The following is a 21,100-nucleotide window of genomic DNA, read 5'->3' on the forward strand; positions in this document are numbered from 1 at the left end:
AGGAAAGCAGGCCAAGAAACCTGCCACTGCTACCAAGACAGCATGAGATGTTGTCCCCCCGATCCGGGACCGGATCTGGTGGGGGGCAGACTCTCTCTCTTCGCTCAGGCTTGGGCAAGAGATGTTCTGGATCCTTGGGCACTAGAAATAGTCTCCCAAGGTTATCTTCTGGAATTCAAGGGGCTTCCCCCAAGGGGGAGGTTCCACAGGTCTCAATTGTCTTCAGACCACATAAAAAAAACAGGCATTCTTACATTGTGTAGAAGACCTGTTAAAAATGGGAGTGATTCATCCTGTTCCATTAGGAGAACAAGGGATGGGGTTCTACTCCAATCTGTTCGTAGTTCCCAAAAAAGAGGGAACATTCAGACCAATCTTAGATCTCAAGATCCTAAACAAGTTTCTCAAGGTTCCATCATTCAAAATGGAAACCATTCGAACAATTCTTCCTTCCATCCAGGAAGGTCAATTCATGACCACGGTGGATTTAAAGGATGCGTATCTACATATTCCTATCCACAAGGAACATCATCGGTTCCTAAGGTTCGCATTCCTGGACAAGCATTACCAGTTTGTGGCACTTCCGTTCGGATTAGCCACTGCTCCAAGAATTTTCACAAAGGTACTAGGGTCCCTTCTAGCGGTGCTAAGACCAAGGGGCATTGCAGTAGTACCTTACTTGGACGACATTCTGATTCAAGCGTCGTCCCTTCCACAAGCAAAGGCTCACACGGACATTGTCCTGGCCTTTCTCAGATCTCACGGGTGGAAAGTGAACGTAGAAAAAAGTTCGCTATCTCCGTCAACAAGGGTTCCCTTCTTGGGAACAATAATAGACTCCTTAGAAATGAGGATTTTTCTGACAGAGGCCAGAAAATCAAAACTTCTAAACTCTTGTCAAATACTTCATTCTGTTCCTCTTCCTTCCATAGCGCAGTGCATGGAAGTAATAGGTTTGATGGTAGCGGCAATGGACATAGTTCCTTTTGCGCGAATTCATCTAAGACCATTACAACTGTGCATGCTCAGTCAGTGGAATGGGGACTATACAGACTTGTCTCCGACGATACAAGTAGATCAGAGGACCAGAGATTCACTCCGTTGGTGGCTGTCCCTGGACAACCTGTCACAGGGGATGAGCTTCCGCAGACCAGAGTGGGTCATTGTCACGACCGACGCCAGTCTGGTGGGCTGGGGCGCGGTCTGGGGACCCCTGAAAGCTCAGGGTCTTTGGTCTCGGGAAGACTCTCTTCTCCCGATAAATATTCTGGAACTGAGAGCGATATTCAATGCTCTCAAGGCTTGGCCTCAGCTAGCAAAGGCCAAGTTCATATTTCCAATCAGACAACATGACGACTGTTGCGTACATCAACCATCAGGGGGGGAACAAGGAGTTCCCTGGCGATGGAAGAAGTGACCAAAATCATTCAATGGGCGGAGACTCACTCCTGCCACTTGTCTGCAATCCACATCCCAGGAGTGGAAATTGGGAAGCGGATTTTCTGAGTCGTCAGACATTTCATCCGGGGGAGTGGGAACTCCATCCGGAAATCTTTGCCCAAATTACTCAATTGTGGGGCATTCCAGACATGGATCTGATGGCCTCTCGTCAGAACTTCAAGGTTCCTTGCTACGGGTCCAGATCCAGGGATCCCAAGGCGACTCTAGTAGATGCACTAGTAGCACCTTGGACCTTCAAACTAGCTTATGTATTCCCGCCGTTTCCTCTCATCCCCAGGCTGGTAGCCAGGATTAATCAGGAGAGGGCATCGGTGATCTTGATAGCTCCTGCGTGGCCACGCAGGACTTGGTATGCAGACCTGGTGAATATGTCATCGGCTCCACCATGGAAGCTACCTTTGAGACGAGACCTTCTTGTTCAAGGTCCGTTCGAACATCCGAATCTGGTCTCACTCCAACTGACTGCTTGGAGATTGAACGCTTGATCTTATCAAAGCGAGGGTTCTCAGATTCTGTCATTGATACTCTTGTTCAGGCCAGAAAGCCTGTAACTAGAAAAATCTACCACAAAATATGGAAAAAATATATCTGTTGGTGTGAATCTAAAGGATTCCCTTGGGACAAGGTAAAAATTCCTAAGATTCTATCCTTTCTTCAAGAAGGTTTGGAGAAAGGATTATCTGCAAGTTCTTTGAAGGGACAGATTTCTGCCTTGTCTGTGTTACTTCACAAAAAGCTGGCAGCTGTGCCAGATGTTCAAGCCTTTGTTCAGGCTCTGGTTAGAATCAAGCCTATTTACAAACATTTGACTCCTCCTTGGAGTCTCAATTTAGTTCTTTCAGTTCTTCAGGGGGTTCCGTTTGAACCCTTACATTCCGTTGATATTAAGTTATTATCTTGGAAAGTTTTGTTTTTGGTTGCAATTTCTTCTGCTAGAAGAGTTTCAGAATTATCTGCTCTGCAGTGTTCTCCTCCTTATCTGGTGTTCCATGCAGATAAGGTGGTTCTGCGTACTAAACCTGGTTTTCTTCCGAAAGTTGTTTCTAACAAAAACATTAACCAGGAGATAGTCGTGCCTTCTTTGTGTCCGAATCCAGTTTCAAAGAAGGAACGTTTGTTGCACAATTTGGATGTAGTTCGTGCTCTAAAATTCTATTTAGATGCTACAAAGGATTTTAGACAAACATCTTCCTTGTTTGTTGTTTATTCTGGTAAAAGGAGAGGTCAAAAAGCAACTTCTACCTCTCTCTCTTTTTGGATTAAAAGCATCATCAGATTGGCTTACGAGACTGCCGGACGGCAGCCTCCTGAAAGAATCACAGCTCATTCCACTAGGGCTGTGGCTTCCACATGGGCCTTCAAGAACGAGGCTTCTGTTGATCAGATATGTAAGGCAGCGACTTGGTCTTCACTGCACACTTTTACTAAATTTTACAAATTTGATACTTTTGCTTCTTCTGAGGCTATTTTTGGGAGAAAGGTTTTGCAAGCCGTGGTGCCTTCCATCTAGGTGACCTGATTTGCTCCCTCCCTTCATCCGTGTCCTAAAGCTTTGGTATTGGTTCCCACAAGTAAGGATGACGCCGTGGACCGGACACACCAATGTTGGAGAAAACAGAATTTATGTTTACCTGATAAATTACTTTCTCCAACGGTGTGTCCGGTCCACGGCCCCGCCCTGGTTTTTTTAATCAGGTCTGATAATTTATTTTCTTTAACTACAGTCACCACGGTATCATATGATTTCTCCTATGCAAATATTCCTCCTTTACGTCGGTCGAATGACTGGGGAAGGCGGAGCCTAGGAGGGATCATGTGACCAGCTTTGCTGGGCTCTTTGCCATTTCCTGTTGGGGAGGAGAATATCCCACAAGTAAGGATGACGCCGTGGACCGGACACACCGTTGGAGAAAGTAATTTATCAGGTAAACATAAATTCTGTTTTTTATCATCTTGTGTGCCTGCAAGAGAGTGCCAGACTTTCTGTGTGTTGTGTTTGGTATTTTGTTTTGTCATTTTCCCTATAGGCTTTGCACCCAAGATAGTCAGGGGTTAACTGCCTGGGAGCTGCACAGCTGTCTTTGAGTATTCAGAGCTGTGAGTTTTACAGTGATGTAGGATGTGTACCTAATCAAGTTTGAAAGTGAAACTCATTCCTTGTTTATATATATATATATATATATATATATATATATATATATATATATATATATATATATATATATATATATGTGTGTGTGTACACATACATATTTACACAAATATACATTTATACACATTTATATATATATATACACACACACACATATTAAGACATATACATACCTTCACAACTTTGAGTCCTTCCCAGTCATTGTCATATACCATCTATTTTAAAGCCTTTAAAACCCTTTTTCAACCATTTTTTATTTAAAATGTTTTTCTCTTGCAAGGTGTATCCAGTCCACGGATTCATCCTTACTTGTGGGATATTCTCCTTCCCCACAGGAAGGGGCAAAGAGAGCACACAGCAGAGCTGTCCATATAGCTCCCCCTCCAGCTCCACCCCCCCAGTCATTCTCTTTGCCACGTTAACGCACTAGGTTCTCTCTCAGGGAGGGTAAAGTGAATGTGGTGTTAGAATTGTAGTTTTATATCTTCAATCAAGAGTTTGTTATTTTTAAATGGTACCGGTTTGTACTATTTACTCTCTAGCAGAAAAGTGATGAAGATTTCTGCTGAGAGGAAAATGATTTTAGCATGTTGTAACTAAAATCCACTGCTGTTCCCACACAGGACTGAGGAGTACCAGAAAACTTCAGTTGGGGGGAACAGTTGGCAGGCTTGACTGCAATGAGGTATGTTCAGTCATTTATTTCTAGGCAAGACTGAGATAATGCTAGAAGACTGACAAGATCCCCATGTGGGGAGGGTAAGCAATGTTCTGAGACTTGGTATAGAATTGAATGCTTACATGACAGGGCTAAATAGGCTGGTTGACACTAATGCAGGGTAATCGATTATTTATTAAGAAATACTCATTGGAGACACATTTTTAAGCACTTTGGAGTGTTTTACTAGGGTTATTATCCACATGGCATAAATTTAGTCACTTAGAAGTGATTTTTGTAGGCCTCACAACTCCGGAGTGGAGTGGGAGAGGCCTAATTTAGCTTGAAAGACAAGTTCATGCTGCTTCACATGGAGGGCCCTGCTGCTGATTGAGGGCCTAGAAGAAGCTTTGTTTCCCCAAAACTGATCCCTAAGGGCAGGTAGGGCCACAGCAGTAAGCTGTGGCAAGGTGCTGTAGTTTGTGAACCGGTTGTTGGCTTTAGGCTGCTCCGGTTTGGGCATTAAGGGGTTAATCGTCTGAAACATGCTGTGCAATCATATTAAAGCCTTAGGTACATACTGTGATAATTTCAAAAGCATTGGTGCATTTTTCACTGTTTTGTAAAATTGTGTGCTCTTTTTATTTCTTAAAGGCACAGTAACGTTTTTTTTTTCAAATTGTGTTTTTTATTTGATTAAAGTCTTTTCCAAGCTTGCTTGTGTATGCTACTAGTCTGTTAAACATGTCTGACACTAAGGAAAATCCTTGTTCAATGTGTTTAGAAGCCATGGTGGAACCCCCTCTCAGAATGTGTCCCAATTGCACTAATATGTCTATACACTTTAAAGATCATATTGTTGCACTTAAAAATGTGGCCAAGATGATTCTCAGACTGAAGGTAATGAAGATAGTCTGTCTACCTCTCCCCATGTGTCACAACCCAGTTACGCCTGCGCAAGCGATGCTTAGTGCCTCTAGTGCGTCTGCCCCTATTGCATTGCAAACAACTAGCGACAGTTATGGATAATTCCCTTGCGGCCTTTCTATCCACACTGCCAGTTTTTCCTACAAAGCGTGATAGCTCTGTTTTAAGAACAGATTATGAGCAGTCTGAAGCTTTGGTAGCCTTATCTGATGTACCCTCACAACGCTCTGAAATGGAGGTGAGGGATTTGATGTCTGAGGGAGAAATTTCCGATTCAGGAAAGGTTTCTCATCGGGCAGAGTCAGATTCATTAGCATTTAAATTTAAATTGGAACACCTCCGCGTTTTGCTCAGGGAGGTATTAGCTACTCTGGATTATTGTGACCCTATGGTGGTCCCAGAGAAGTTGTGTAAAATGGACAAGTACCTAGAGGTTCCTGTATACACTGATGCATTTCCGATCCCTAAGAGGGTTGCGGATATTGTTACTAGGGAGTGGGATAGACCAGGTGTCCCTTTTGTCCCCCCCACCTATTTTTAAGAAAATGTTCCCCATAACTGACCCTAGGCGGGACTCGTGGCAGACGGTCCCTAAGGTAGAGGGGGCTGTTTCGACACTTGCTAAGCGCACAACCATACCAATTAAAGACAGTTGTGTTTTTAAAGATCCTATGGATAAAAAGTTAGAAGGTTTACTTAAGAAAATCTTTGTTCAACAAGGCTTTCTTCTGCAACCTATTGCCTGCATTGTTCCTGTAACTACTGCAGCGGCTTTCTGGTTTGAGGCACTGGAGGAGTCGCTCCAGACGGAGACCTCATATGACGAAATTATGGATAGAATTAAGGCTCTAAAGCTGGCTAATTCATTTATCACAGATGCCGCTTTGCAATTAGCTAAGTTGGCAGCAAAAAATTCAGGCTTCGCCATTATGGCACGCAGAGCGCTTTGGCTCAAGTCATGGTCGGCCGATGTGTCGTCAAAATCCAAATTGTTAAATATCCCTTTCAAGGGAAAGACCCTTTTCGGGCCAGAATTGAAAGAGATTATTTCAGAAATCACCGGGGGAAAGGGCCATGCTCTCCCCCAGGACAAGCCTTTTAAGGCTAAAAACAAAGCTAATTTTCGTTCCTTTCGTAATTTCAGGAGCGGTCCCGCTTCAGCCTCTACAGCTGCAAAGCAAGAGAGTAACGCTTCACAGCCCAAGGCAACCTGGAAGCCTTATCAGGGCTGGAACAAGGGTAAACAGGCCAAAAAGCCTGCAGCTGCTACCAAGACAGCATGACGGGGTAGCCTCCGATCTGGAACCGGATCTAGTAGGGGGCAGACTTTCTCTCTTCACTCAGGCCTGGGCAAGATATGTTCTCGATCCCTGGGCTTTAGAGATTGTTACCCAGGGATATCTTCTAGAATTCAAGGACTCCCCTCCAAGGGGAAGGTTCCATATTTCTCGTCTGTTACAGACACGACAAAGAAAGAGGCGTTCTTACACTGTGTAGAAGACCTACATACAATGGGAGTGATCCACCCAGTTCCAATTGCGGAACAAGGGCTGGGGTTTTACTCAAACCTGTTTGTCGTTCCCAAAAAAGAAGGAATTTTCAGACCAATCCTGGATCTCAAATTTCTAAACAAATTCCTCAGAGTCTCATCATTCAAGATGGAGACCATTCGGACAATCTTACCTATGATCCAGGAAGGTCAATATATGACTACCGTGGATCTAAAGGATGCGTACCTGCATATCCTAATCCACAAAGATCATCATCAGTTCCTCCGGTTCGCTTTTCTAGACAAGCATTACCAGTTCGTGGCTCTTCCATTCGGTTTAGCCACTGCTCCCAGAATTTTCACGAAGGTGCTAGGGTCCCTCCTGGCGGTTCTAAGACCGCGGGGCATAGCAGTGGCGCCTTATTTGGACGACATCTTAATTCAGGCGCCGTCTTTTCACAGAGCCAAGGCTCACACGGAGATTGTATTGGCCTTTCTAAGGTCTCACGGGTGGAAGGTGAACATCAAAAAGAGTTCCCTGTCCCCACTCACAAGGGTTCCCTTCCTAGGAACACCAATAGATTCGGTAGAAATGAAAATATTTCTGACGGAGGTCAGAAAGTTGAAACTTTTAACTACTTGCCGAGTTCTTCATTCCATTCCTCGGCCATCTGTAGCTCAATCTGAGGGGCGATATTCAACGCGCTTCAGGCATGGCCTCAACTAGCTGCGGCCCAAATTCATAAGATTTCAGTCGGACAACATTACGACTGTTAGCTTACATCAATCATCAGGGGGGAACAAAGAGTTCTCTAGCGATGAGGGAAGTAACCAAAATAATCAGGTGGGCGGAGGCCCACTCCTGCCATCTCTCAGCAATTCACATCCCAGGTGTAGACAACTGGGAGGCGGATTTTCTAAGTTGTCAGACTTTTCACCCGGGGGAATGGGAACTCCACCCGGAGGTATTTGCCCAGCTGACTCAGCTATGGGGCATTCCAGAGTTGGACCTGATGGCATGCCGTCAGAACACCAAGCTTCCTCTCTACGGATCCAGGTCCCGGGACCCCAAGGCGGCATTGATAGATGCTCTAAGTAGCGCCTTGGTCCTTCAATCTGGCTTATGTTTTGCCACCGTTTCCTCTTCTCCCTCGTCTGATTGCCAGAATCAAGCAGGAGAAGGCATCAGTGATTTTGATAGCGGCCTGCGTGCCTCGCAGGACTTGGTATGCAGACCTAGTGGACATGTCATCTGTCCCACCATGGACACTGCCAATGAGGCAGGACCTTCTAATACAGGGTCCGTTCAAGCATCCAAATCTAGTTTCTCTACGTCTGACTGCTTGGAGATTGAACGCTTAATTCTTTCAAAGCGTGGTTTTTCTGAGTCAGTTATAGATACTCTGATCCAGGCTAGAAAGCCTGATCACCAGGAAAGTCTACCATAAGATATGGTGGAAATATCTTTGTTGGTTTCAATCCAAGGGTTACTCATGGAGTAAGATTAGGATTCCCAGGATATTGTCTTTTCTCCAAGACGGTTTGGAGAAAGGATTGTCGGCTAGTTCTTTAAAGGGACAGATATCTGCTCTGTCTATCCTTTTGCACAAGCGTCTGGCAGAGGTACCGGGACGTTCAAGCGTTGGCACAGGCTTTAGTCAGAAATCAAGCCTGTCTATAAACCTGTGGCTCGCCATGGAGTCTAAATCTAGTTCTTTCAGTTCTTCAAGGGGTTCTGTTTGAACCTTTACATTCCATAGATATTAAGTTGTTATCTTGGAAATTTTTGTTTTTAGTAGCTATCTCTTCTGATCGAAGAGTCTCAGAATTATCTGCTTTACAGTGTGATTCACCTTATCTGGTTTTCCACGCAGATAAGGTAGTTTGCGTACCAAACCTGGTTTTCTTCCTAAAGTTGTTTCTAACAAGAATATTAACCAGGAAATAGTTGTTCCTTCTCTGTGTCCTAACCCATCTTCGAAGAAGGAACGTCTTTTGCATGATCTTGATGTAGTTAGTGCTTTAAAGTTCTATTTACAAGCAACTAAGGATTTCAGACAAACATCTTCTTTGTTTGTTATCTATTCTGGTAAGAGGAGAGGTCAGAAAATGACTGCTACCTCTCTTTCCTTTTGGCTGAAAAGCATCATCCGTTTGGCCTATGAGACTGCTGGCCAGCAGCCTCCTGAAAGAATTACTGCTCATTCTACCAGAGCAGTGGCTTCCACATGGGCTTTCAAAAATGAGGCTTCTGTTGAACAGATTTGTAAGGCAGCGACTTGGTCTTCACTGCATAATTTTGCCAAATTTTATAAATTCGATACTTTTGCTTCTTCGGAGGCTATTTTTGGGAGAAAGGTTTTGCAAGCAGTGGTGCCTTCCGTTTAAGGTACCTGTCTTGTTCCTCCCTTCATCCGTGTCCTAAAGCTTTGGTATTGGTATCCCACAAGTAAGGATGAATCCGTGGACTGGATACACCTTGCAAGAGAAAACAGAATTTATGCTTACCTGAGAAATTACTTTCTCTTGCGGTGTATCCAGTCCACAGCCCGCCCTGGCAATTAAGTCAGGTAAAAAAATTTTTGTTTAAACTACAGTCACCACTGCACCCTATGGTTTCTCCTTTGGCTTCTTAACCTTTGGTCGAATGACTGGGGGGGTGGAGCTGGAGGGGGAGCTATATGGACAGCTCTGCTGTGTGCTCCCTTTGCCACTTCCTGTGGGGAAGGGAGAATATCCCACAAGTAAGGATGAATCCGTGGACTGGATACACCGCAAGAGAAAGTAATTTATCAGGTAAGCATAAATTCTGTTATATATGAGTGTAACACTTTATTTTACATATTTTTTTTTTATTTATTTTTTTATATTTTTATTGAGGTTTAAGGCAAGGCATACATGAAACATAAAACCAAGCATATAATAACATATAAACTTCATATGGTACAAATCGAGAGATACAATACATATTGCAAAAGGACACTCTGGTAGTATAGTATATAAATAAAATGCCTAATAATCTGAACGCCTCCCAGATGGTATTAGAGGCCGCTCTTGGACCTCAGACATGTGTATATATAAATGTATGGAAACAATTGTTGACAATGGAAACCACTTTTGGATTTCCAGACAAGATCCTCAGTTTTCAATTTTATGGGTTTCAAATAACAATGTAGAATGATAACCAATAGAAAGGTGAGGATGGATTACACAACAATAGAATAGAATGGGCACCCTCACTTACAAAAATCTAAACTGCAGATGAATATACTATTAGAGGCTTATATGGTTTTTGCTCTATGCTACTAGGAGAAAGCAGGTATAGAAGTTTATGGGACATGGGGGAATACACTAGAATGGTCTTGAAATAACCCAGGCCAAAGTAAAACTAAGTTTTAGCCTCTTAGATAGGAGTGGAGGTGTGGATGTGATAGGGGTCTAGGTATTTTGCAGGGTAGATAAGTACAACTCTGATTATTTAGCACAAAAACATAGCGCCATACAAATAGGTGTACTCACAAGATAAGAAGTCAGCAATAAGTATTCAACATGAACAACATATGTATATTTTAGTACTGGTGATAGAATGCACAAACTAAGCTTGAACAGGTTTGAACTCCCTAACTTTATACTTAAAATCTTATAAACCTCAAAGCTAATAAGGTTCTGAAATAATGTGGGGACCTGAAAACATAGGGCTAGTTGTTAGATTGTTAACTATGGCTTCCGCCTCGGCCGCTGGCAGGAGCACAGCAACAACTTTCACCAGCACCCCTACAGCTCTATAAGGGAGGCATATGATTGACTAACATTAAATGAGCTTAGCAGTCATAACTCCTAAAGGCAATCAAACATCTGGTATTATACATAATTTTAGCTATGTTAACTAAATAATAAAAACAGCTGAAAAAGCTTAACCTAGGCTATAAGACTGTATTAAACATGTTAAACACACGTTCCAAGGTAACCCCCCTAAGCAATGCATTACACACATCCAACTATCATAACCTGGTTATGTGGATAAAATATATTAACTAACTCCTGGTAAAATTTGCTGATATCCCCATGCCCACAGCACCAGAGCAAACTGGGAATGCGATATCAGTCCCGGGCTGGGGCAATGTTTACCCAATTCCAGATTTCTCTTGAGAGATATGAGGCATGACAGGAGCGCAACCGGTGAGGGCTTCATGTAATGGACTAATTAACTGCTCCTTCTGTGTCCCTTCAGTCATTTGTATCGGCACTAGGGATGGGGCTATTACCAAGAGACATTTAGGCTGTGGAGGGACAAGTCCTGATGACATTAGCGGTGGCGCCGATTTGTCTCTAATATTTACCAGAGAGACTCCGGCAACGGTGTCTGTATAGGAAGGCAGCGTGGCATCCTTTGACAGCATGGATGGGGGATCGGCCTGCATATGCAAAGTTGCTTGCGCTCGCTAACCGGCACAACAATGTCCCATATCAGTGTTCACATCCTCTGCCGCCGTCCCGCCATACCATGCCTCCGGTTTCTCCAGGCCAGCACCAGGAGCCGTCAAGGGTTCAATGCAGGTGGGTGGTGGGCACTCGGGCCCCAAAGCGCCCTCACTCCTCTCACAAAGAATAGTTGCGGTAGACTGTTTTGTATCACGATCACCGTCGCCATTAACCTCTCCATACAGAGTCGCATCAAAGGCAACTAGGTACGTTGCTAACAGGCTGCGCAGATCTTCCAGGATGACTTTAGCGAGCTCCATAGTGAGCTTTTGAGGGTGATGTACAACAGGTAGAGTTGTGTAATCCTAATTAAAGGAAGGTCTTGCGGTGCATCAAACTTTAGTTGTAGTCAGCTGCTTTAAGTTTAGCATTACATGCTACCTAGCGACAAGGCCTATGTGCACCTCGCCGAGGGGTAAGTGAAAGGCCTCAGCCTAAAAATTGTGCTCCAGGTCTCAGTCCTTAGAGAAATAGTGGGCTCATCTAATGCCGGATCTTTAGTTGTGCAATGAGCAAGCTGTGTAACAGATAGATGAGCCGTCTAAGATGGTATATTAAAAGAAAGTACTGCAAGGACTGGAGCAGAGTGGTGATGTGCGACCTATCATGGCCGCCTCCCGGAAGTTCCCCCATATTTTTTTGTTTTAATTTTTATTTTAACCCTTAGACTTTACTTCAGGTCACAGGTCGTGTTATTTCTTCTAGCCCTATTTTATAACTTTAAACTTGTAATATGAGCGATATTTATCACGGTCACAATCTCCATTAAAATTACAGGGCATGCTAAAGATGTGTTGGCTATGCTAAACCTTCTCTGGAAAATCTGTTTACTGTGGCCTCGAAATATTTATGCACTTATTTAAGCATGTTCAAGTGATATTGCACCCTGTGCTATAATTAGTACTCTACTTGTAATCTGGCATTTTTCAAATCATTTTAAATTTTGGTCTAAATTGTAATACTTTTTAAAGTTGATATTGCATTATAAAGTTAACATTACATAAAATATTTGATGTCTTAAAATTTGGTAAACAGAATTTGTCTATAAATCTATTTTATAAACAATATAAACATATTTTAAGTTTTCAATAGATAAAAGAAATCCTATATTTTGTAATTTAAGATAATTTTATGTCACTAGATAGTGAAAGATATGTGATAAATGATATTTAAATTGCTGGTAAACTCAGATCCGGAATGATAGTGATATTTTAGATGGAATTTAATTTATCAGTTGTAATGAAGATTAACTGTACTTACATTTTAATACAGACATAACATTCAAATACCCTGCGCTGTCCAATTGTTGTCCAACCAGCGTTCTCCCCATATAGCACTTTTGTTGTAGCTAACGCTGATTGGACAACAATATAAATTGTTAGCTCACAGAAAATGTACTTTTGAAGTGGGCGGTGGAGCGCTGGAAATTTTATATCTACATTAAAAATTAATTTATCGGGCATCTTCATTACAACTGATGAATGAAACTCAATCTCAAATTAACATTCAGGATTTGTTTTTAAAAAAGGGGAGAGTTTATCATCACTTTAAAATATATTTTGTTGTAACCTTAAATATCTACTTAAACATATTTAGTAAATTAAGGTAGAGTATAGTAGATGAAAGGTGTTTTATTTTCTTAATTGCTATATAGCATTTAGTTGATGTTTTTTCTAATATTAGAGATTTTTTATAAGTGATTTGTATGTGTTTTGTTACATCTGTACAATATTTAGACCTGAGATCTTCTGAAAATATATTTGTTACATCATATTTTTTAATGTTTACTATAAAATAAATACAAAATATTCTAAAATGTCTAGTAAATCTCCCTTAAGCATTAGCATGAAGCTAGGGAAAACTGTAGAGGTCATAGCCTGACCCTTACTCTTGTGGAAGAAATTCATTCATACAGTTGAAATGTCCTCAAAATATAATTATATAGTTAATAACTAACATTCCCATTGTATTTCTTATCAACAGGTGAATTTACAAAGTGCAGTAATCATAGTCCTAGCTATGGTGAACATACAGATAGTTGTTTCAATCTTGTTCAAAATCAAAGAAGCAACATGGAAAATTTATTTTCTGAATCTGGGATTTTCTTTTACTAGGAAATCGCATCTTAATAGACATCAGAAATTCATACAGGAGAGAAATCATTTTCATATTCTGAATGTGGGGAGTGTTTTATTCAGAAATCAAATCTTATTACACATCAGAAAATTCATACAAGAGAGAAAGCATTTTCATGTTCTGAATGTGGGAAGTGTTTTACTAGGAAATCAACTATTATTACACATCAGAAAATTCATACAGGAGAGAAAGCATTTTCATGTTCTGAATGTGGGAAGTGTTTTGCTTTAAAATCAACTCTTATTACACATCAGAACATTCATACAGGAGAGAAAGCATTTTCATGTTCTGGATGTGGGAAGTGTTTTACTAGGAAATCAACTCTTATTACACATCAGAAAATTCATACAGGAGAGAAAGCATTTTCATGTTCTGAATGTGGGAAGTGTTTTACTGAGAAAACAAATCTTATTAGACATGAGAAAATTCATATCGGAGAGAAAGCATTTTCATGTTCTGAATGTGTGAAATGTTTTACTGAGAAATCAGATCTTATTAGACATCAGACAATTCATTCAGGAGATAAAGCATTTTCATGTTCTGAATGTGGGAAGTGTTTCACTTTGAAATCAAATCTTATTAGACATGAGAAAATTCATACAGGAGAGAAAGCATTTTCATGTTCTGAATGTGGGAAGTGTTTTACTGAGAAATCAACTCTTCTTAACCATCAGAAAACCCATACAGGAGAGAAAGCATATTCATGTTCTGAATGTGGGAAATGTTTTGTTTGGCAATCAAATCTTAATAAACATCAGAAAATTCATACAGGAGAGAAAGCATTTTCATGTTCTGAATGTGTGAAGTGTTTTATTGAGAAAGCAGATCTTATTAGACATCAGACAATTCATACAGGAGAGAAAGCATTTTCATGCTCTGAATGTGGGATGTGTTTTGCACGGAAATTAAATCTTATCAGACATAAGAAAACTCATACAGGAGAGAAAGCATTTTCATGCTCTGAATGTGGGATGTGTTTTACACGGAAATTAAATCTTATTAGACATGAGAAAATTCATACAGGAGAGAAAGCATTTTCATGTTCTGAATGTGTGAAATGTTTTACTGAGAAATCAGATCTTATTAGACATCAGACAATTCATAAGAAGAAAAAGGCAGCATTTCATGGATCCAAATGCGATAAAACAGTCTTTAATGGAACAGGTTAAAACCAACACTCAATGTACAAAATATGGACAAAGGAGAGGAGTCCTTACGCGTTTTGTGCCATGCAACATTTAGTCATAGGATAACCGCACATACACTGACTCTTATATGATGATTGCATCCAATCACCAGCCATACAGCGGTTTCCATGGAGACGGCCACCATACTTACAGAGATACAGTTACATGTTAAAAATACATAAACAATGTCAGCATTTAAACAAAATTGTAGTTATATATACTTCTATGTATATTGAGAAATTAAATGTTTTTTAGTCTCAAATAAAATCATAAAGAACCTTATAGATAGTTAAGTTCTAGTCACGGAAAGATTAAAGGTTGAAGGTTAAAGTTGAAAACCACACAGTTAATGGGTACTCAAATAGTGAACAGCTACCATACCGCAAATATATAAAAACATTAAATATAATATAATCATTGACCCAAATTTTGGATCTCAATATCTGGATTTTTAGAGAGATATGGTCTGAACTGAAGTTGAAAAAACTCATAAATTTGCATCACCCGTATTTAATGTTAGATAAAGTGTGTATGCTCTTACTTTAGTGGCATGATCTTGTATTGCAAAATAATGATGGTGTAATTAATATTGCTCACACTGGATTAAAACACAAACCCATTTTCAAATGAATATACTCGTACAAGTACAGATAACTCTTTACTCCCTTGGTATACTCCTTCTAAACTACATGATATCTAATACTAGGGATGTATATAGGTATGTAATATGGAAATGACAATAACAAACTTAAACTGCTTGAAATAAAAGCAACTTGTTCACTTTTGAAATCAGATCACTTTAATCCTGACGGTACTCTTGTATTTAATTTCAAAATCTAATATAATTCTTATATATACTTATAATTCAGACAATTCATACAGGAATCTGGGAAGTGTTTTACTGAGAAAACAAATCTTATTAGACATTAGAAAATTCATACAGGAGAGAAAGCATTTTATGTTCTGAATGTAGATTTTTTTTTTACCAGCAAAGGAAATGCGGTTACTCATAAAATATGTCATACAGGAGAGAAAGGATTTCCATGTTCTAAATGAGAGAAAAGTTTTACTCAGGAGTTACAACGTATTGCGCACAGAAAATTCATATGGGAGAGAAAGCACTCTAAAAAGTTCAAGAGCCTTCCAAAAGCCCTTGTCTGGTTTAGCATTGTCCCCTAGCTGCATAAATTGTATTATGCTGAAATATAGATATTTTTTTATTCTTTTGAATTCCAATTACAAGTTTTTATGAAAAACTCTTATTATTTACATTTCTGTTTATTTTAGAAATGTTACCTAATATATTAATAAATCCATACATGTTTTGACTATATTTGAGGAAAAACACTCAATAATTTTGTGTATTGAAATTGTAATAACAATATGATTTCTTTTATACAGCTGGTGAGAGTCTATTATCCATTTGATTCTTCAGTGAGAGGGGTTTTCAGACTGAGTTGTGGCCCATTTCCCCTCAGAGTACAGTGCTTTTTAGAGGGATGTATTTTGTGTAGGTAGTGGCATTCCATATGGCAATAATAACTTGCCACAAGCTTGTAGCAAACTTTTTCTGGAAGTCTTTCTAACTTTTTGCAAGTTTTCACTGCTTGTTCACTTGCAGTACAATTACAGCAAAAATTCTTGTTTACACTTTTTGAACTTGCAGCAAGTTTGCCCAGCAAGTCTTTAGCAAGAGGACAGGGAATGTGTAAGTTTGTGATAAGTCGACACTGCAGTGACGTGCAGTAATAAGAGGCAAGGGAGGCAGCGCCTCCCCTGTCCAATCAGGGAAAAAAAGATTAAATAATATTTATTAAAAATAAAAAAAGGTATTTCTCTTGTTAAGTGTATCCAGTCCATGGATCATCCATTACTTGTGGGATATATTCCCTTCCCAACAGGAAGTTGCAAGAGGATCACCCACAGCAGAGCTGCTATATAGCTCCTCCCCTCACATGTCATACCCAGTCATTCTCTTGCAACCCTCAACATAGATGGAGGTTGTGAGAGGACTGTGGTGTTTTATACTTAATTTATTTCTTCAATCAAAAGTTTGTTATTTTTAAATGGCACCGGAGTGTGCTGTTTTTTCTCAGGCAGTATTTGGAAGAAGAATCTGCCTGCATTTTCTATGATCTTAGCAGAAGTAACTAAGATCCACTTGCTGTTCTCACACATTCAAAGGAGTGAGGTAACTTCAGAGAGGGAATGGCGTGCAGGTTTTCCTGCAACTAAGGTATGTGCAGTAAAATATTTTTCTAAGGAATGGAATTGACTAAGAAAATGCTGCTGATACCGAAGTAATGTAAGTAAAGCTTTAAATGCAGTGAAAGCGACTGGTATCAGGCTTATTAATAGAGATATATACTCTTTAAAAAAAGGTGTTTTAAAACGTTTGCTGGCATGTTTAATCGTTTTTTTAACGTACATTGGTGATAAAACTTATTGGGGCATAATTTTTCCACATGGCTGGCTTAATTTCTGCATAGAAACAGTTTAACTGAGGCTTCCCACTGTTGTAATATGAGTGGGAGGGGCCTATTTTAGCGCTTTTTTTGCGCAGTAAAAATTCAGACTCAGTCTTCCTGCTTCTTCCTGCATGATCCAGGACTTCTCTAGAGGGCTCAAAAGGCTTCAAAAGTCATATTGAGGGAGGTAATCATCACAGCAGGGCTGTGACAGTGTGTTGTGACTGTTTTTAAAAAACGTTTTTTCTCTATCGTTTATCCGTTTTGGGTATTAAGGGGTTAATCATCCATTTGCAAGTGGGTGCAATGCTCTGCTAGCTTATTACATTACTGTGAAAATTTGGTTGGTATAACTGCTTTGGTTCATTGTTATTTCAACTTGAGACAGGTTTTGTGCTTCTTAAAGGCGCAGTAGCGTTTTTTATATTGCTTGTAAACTTGTTTTAAAGTGTTTTTCCAAGCTTGCTAGTCTCATTGCTAGTCTGTTTAAACATGTCTGACACAGATGAATCTACTTGTTCATTATGTTTGAAAGCCATTGTGGAGCCCCATAGGAATATATGTACTAAATGTATTGATTTCACTTTAAATAATAAAGGTCAGTCTTTATCTATAAAAGAATTATCACCAGACGACGAGGGGGAAGTTATGCCGACTAACTCTCCTCACGTGTCAGTACCTTTGCCTCCCGCTCAGGGGGCGCATGCTAATATGGCGCCAAGTACATCAGAGACACCCATAGCAATCACTTTACAGGACATGGCTACAATCATGAATAATACCCTGTCAGAAGTATTATCTAGATTGCCAGAATTGAGAGGCAAGCGCGATAGCTCTGGGATTAGGAGAGATGCAGAGCGCGCTGGTGCTGTGAGAGCCAGTCTGATACAGCGTCACAGTTTGCAGAACATGAGGACGGAGAGCTTCATTCTGTGGGTGACGGATCTGATCCGGGGAAACCTAATTCAGACATCTCTAATTTTAAATTTAAGCTTGAGAACCTCCGTGTATTGCTTGGGGAGGTTTTAGCTGCTCTGAACGACTGTAACACAGTTGCAATTCCAGAGAAAGTGTGTAGGCTGGATAGATACTATGCAGTACTGGTGTGTACTGATGTTTTCCCTATACCTAAAAGGCTTACAGAAATTATTAGCAAGGAGTGGGATAGACCAGGTGTGCCCTTTTCCCCACCTCCTATATTTAGAAAAATGTTTCCAATAGACGCCACTACACGGGACTTATGGCAGACGGTCCCTAAGGTGGAGGGGAGCAGTTTTCTACTTTAGCTAAGCATACCACTATCCCGGTTGAGGATAGTTGTGCTTTTTTCGGATCCAATGGATAAAAAATTAGGTTACCTTAAGAAAATGTTTGTTCAACAAGGTTTTATCCTGCAGGCCCCTTACATGCATTGCGCCTGTCACTGCTGCTGCGGCATTCTGGGTTTGAGTCTCTGGAAGAGGCCATTCACACAGCTCATTGGATGAAATTATGGACAAGCTTAAATCACTTAAGCTAGCTAATTCATTTGTTTCTGATGCCATTGTAACATTTGATTAAACTAACGGCTAAGAACTCCGGATTCGCCATCCAGGCGCGGAGAGCGCTATGGCTTAAATCCTGGTCAGCTGACGTGACTTCTAAATCTAAATTACTTAATATTCCTTCAAGGGGCAGACCTTATTCGGGCCCGGCTTGAAAGAAATTATTGCTGACATTACTGGAGGTAAGGGTCATACCCTTCCTCAGGACAGGGCCAAATCAAAGGCCAAACAGTCTAATTTTCGTGCCTTTCGAAATTTAAAGGCAGGAGCAGCATCAACTTCCTCCGCTCCAAAACAGGAAGGAACTGTTGCTCATTCCAGACAGGCCTGGAAACCTAACCAGTCCTGGAACAAGGGCAAGCAGGCCAGAAAACCTACTACTGCCCCCAAGACAGCATGAAGGAACGGCCCCCTATCCGGAAACGGATCTAGTGGGGGGCAGACTTTTTCTCATCGCCCAGGCGTGGGCAAGAGATGTCCAGGATCCCTGGGCGTTGGAGATCATATCTCAGGGATATCTTCTGGACTTCAAAGCTTCTCCTCCTCGAGGGAGATTCCATCTATCAAGGTTATCAGAAAACCAGATAAAGAAAGAGGCATTCCTACGCTGTGTACAAGACCTCCTAGTAATGGGGGTGATCCACCCAGTTCCGCGGACGGAACAAGGGCAGGGATTTTATTCAAATCTGTTTGTGGTTCCCAAGAAAGAGGGAACCTTCAGACCGATCTTGGACCTAAAGATCTTAAACAAATTCCTAAGAGTTCCATCATTCAAAATGGAAACTATTCGCACCATCCTACCCATGATCCAAGAGGGTCAGTACATGACCACAGTGGACTTAAAGGATGCCTACCTTCACATACCGATTCACAAAGATCATCATCGGTTCCTAAGATTTGCCTTTCTAGACAGGCATTACCAATTTGTAGCTCTCCCCTTCGGGTTGGCTACAGCCCCGAGAATCTTACAAAGGTTCTGGGGCTCACTTCTGGCGGTTCTAAGACCGCGAGGCATAGCAGTGGCTCCGTATCTAGACGACATCCTGATACAGGCGTCAAGCTTTCAAATTGCCAAGTCTCATACAGAGATAGTTCTGGCATTTCTGAGGTCGTATGGGTGGAAGGTGAACGTGGAAAAGAGTTCTCTATCACCACTCACAAGAGTCTCCTTCCTAGGGACTCTGATAGATTCTGTAGAAATGAAAATTTACCTGACAGAGGCCAGGTTATCAAAGCTTTTAAATGCTTGCCGTGTCCTTCATTCCATTCCACGCCCGTCAGTGGCTCAGTGCATGGAAGTAATTGGCTTAATGGTAGCGGCAATGGACATAGTACCATTTGCGCGTCTGCATCTCAGACCGCTGCAATTGTGCATGCTAGGTCAGTGGAATGGGGATTACTCAGATTTGTCCCCTCTACTAAATCTGGATCTAGAGACCAGAGATTCTCTTCTCTGGTGGCTATCTCGAGTCCATCTGTCCAAGGGTATGACCTTTCACAGGACAGATTGGACGATTGTAACAACAGATGCCAGCCTTCTAGGCTGGGGCGCAGTCTGGAATTCCCTGAAGGCTCAGGGATCGTGGGCTCAGGAGGAGAAACTCCTCCCAATAAATATTCTGGAGTTAAGAGCAATATTCAATGCTCTTCTAGCTTGGCCTCAGTTAGCAACACTGAGGTTTCATCAGATTTCAGTCGGACAACATCACGACTGTGCTTACATCAACCATCAAGGGGGAACCAGGAGCTCCCTAGCGATGTTAGAAGTCTCAAAGATAATTCGCTGGGTCAGAGTCTCACTCTTGCCACTTGTCAGCGATCCACATCCCAGGCGTGGAGAACTGGGGAGGCAGACTTTCTAAGTCGTCAGACTTTTCATCCGGGGGGAGTGGGAACTTCATCCGGAGGTGTTTGCTCAACTGGTCCATCGTTGGGGGCAAACCAGAACTGGATCTCATGGCGTCCTCGCCAGAAACGCTAAGCTTCCTCATTACGGTTTCCAGGTCCAGGGACCCGGGAGCGACGCTGATAGATGCTCTAGCAGCTCCTTGGTTCTTCAACCTGGCTTATGTGTTTCCACCGTTTCCTCTGCTGCCTCGACTGATTGCCAAGATCAAACAGGAGAGAGCATTGGTGATTCTGATAGCGCCTGCATGGCCACGCAGGACCTGGTATGCAGACCTAGTGGACATGTCGTCCTGTCCACCATGGTCTCTGCCTCTGAGGCAAGACCTTCTAATACAAGGTCCTTTCAATCATCCAAATCTAATTTCTCTGAGACTGACTGCATGGAGATTGAACGCTTGATCCTATCAAAGCGTGGCTTCTCCGAGTCAGTAATTGATACCTTAATACAGGCACGAAAGCCTGTCACCAGGAAAATCTACCATAAGATATGGCGTAAATACTTGTATTGGTGCGAATCCAAGAGTTACTCATGGAGTAAGGTTAGGATTCCTAGGATATTGTCCTTTCTCCAAGAGGGTTTGGAAAAAGGCTTATCTGCTAGTTCGTTAAAGGGACAGATTTCTGCTCTGTCTATTCTTTTGCACAAGCGTCTGGCAGAAGTTCCAGACGTCCAGGCTTTTTGTCAGGC

General features: G+C 41.4%; 1 protein-coding gene across 1 annotated transcript; it reads left to right on the forward strand.

Annotated features, from left to right (window-relative positions):
- Window positions 1-12,984: 12,984 nt before the first annotated feature.
- Window positions 12,985-15,825, forward strand: LOC128658017 (gastrula zinc finger protein XlCGF26.1-like). Its single transcript, XM_053712460.1, has 2 exons — window positions 12,985-13,038; window positions 13,302-15,825. The coding sequence occupies exons 1-2, from the start codon at window positions 12,985-12,987 to the stop codon at window positions 14,472-14,474; spliced, it is 1,227 nt and encodes a 408-aa protein (XP_053568435.1). The 3' UTR covers window positions 14,475-15,825.
- Window positions 15,826-21,100: the final 5,275 nt, after the last annotated feature.

This window comes from Bombina bombina, chromosome 4, assembly GCF_027579735.1.
Source record: "Bombina bombina isolate aBomBom1 chromosome 4, aBomBom1.pri, whole genome shotgun sequence".
Taxonomy (NCBI): Eukaryota; Metazoa; Chordata; class Amphibia; order Anura; family Bombinatoridae; genus Bombina; species Bombina bombina.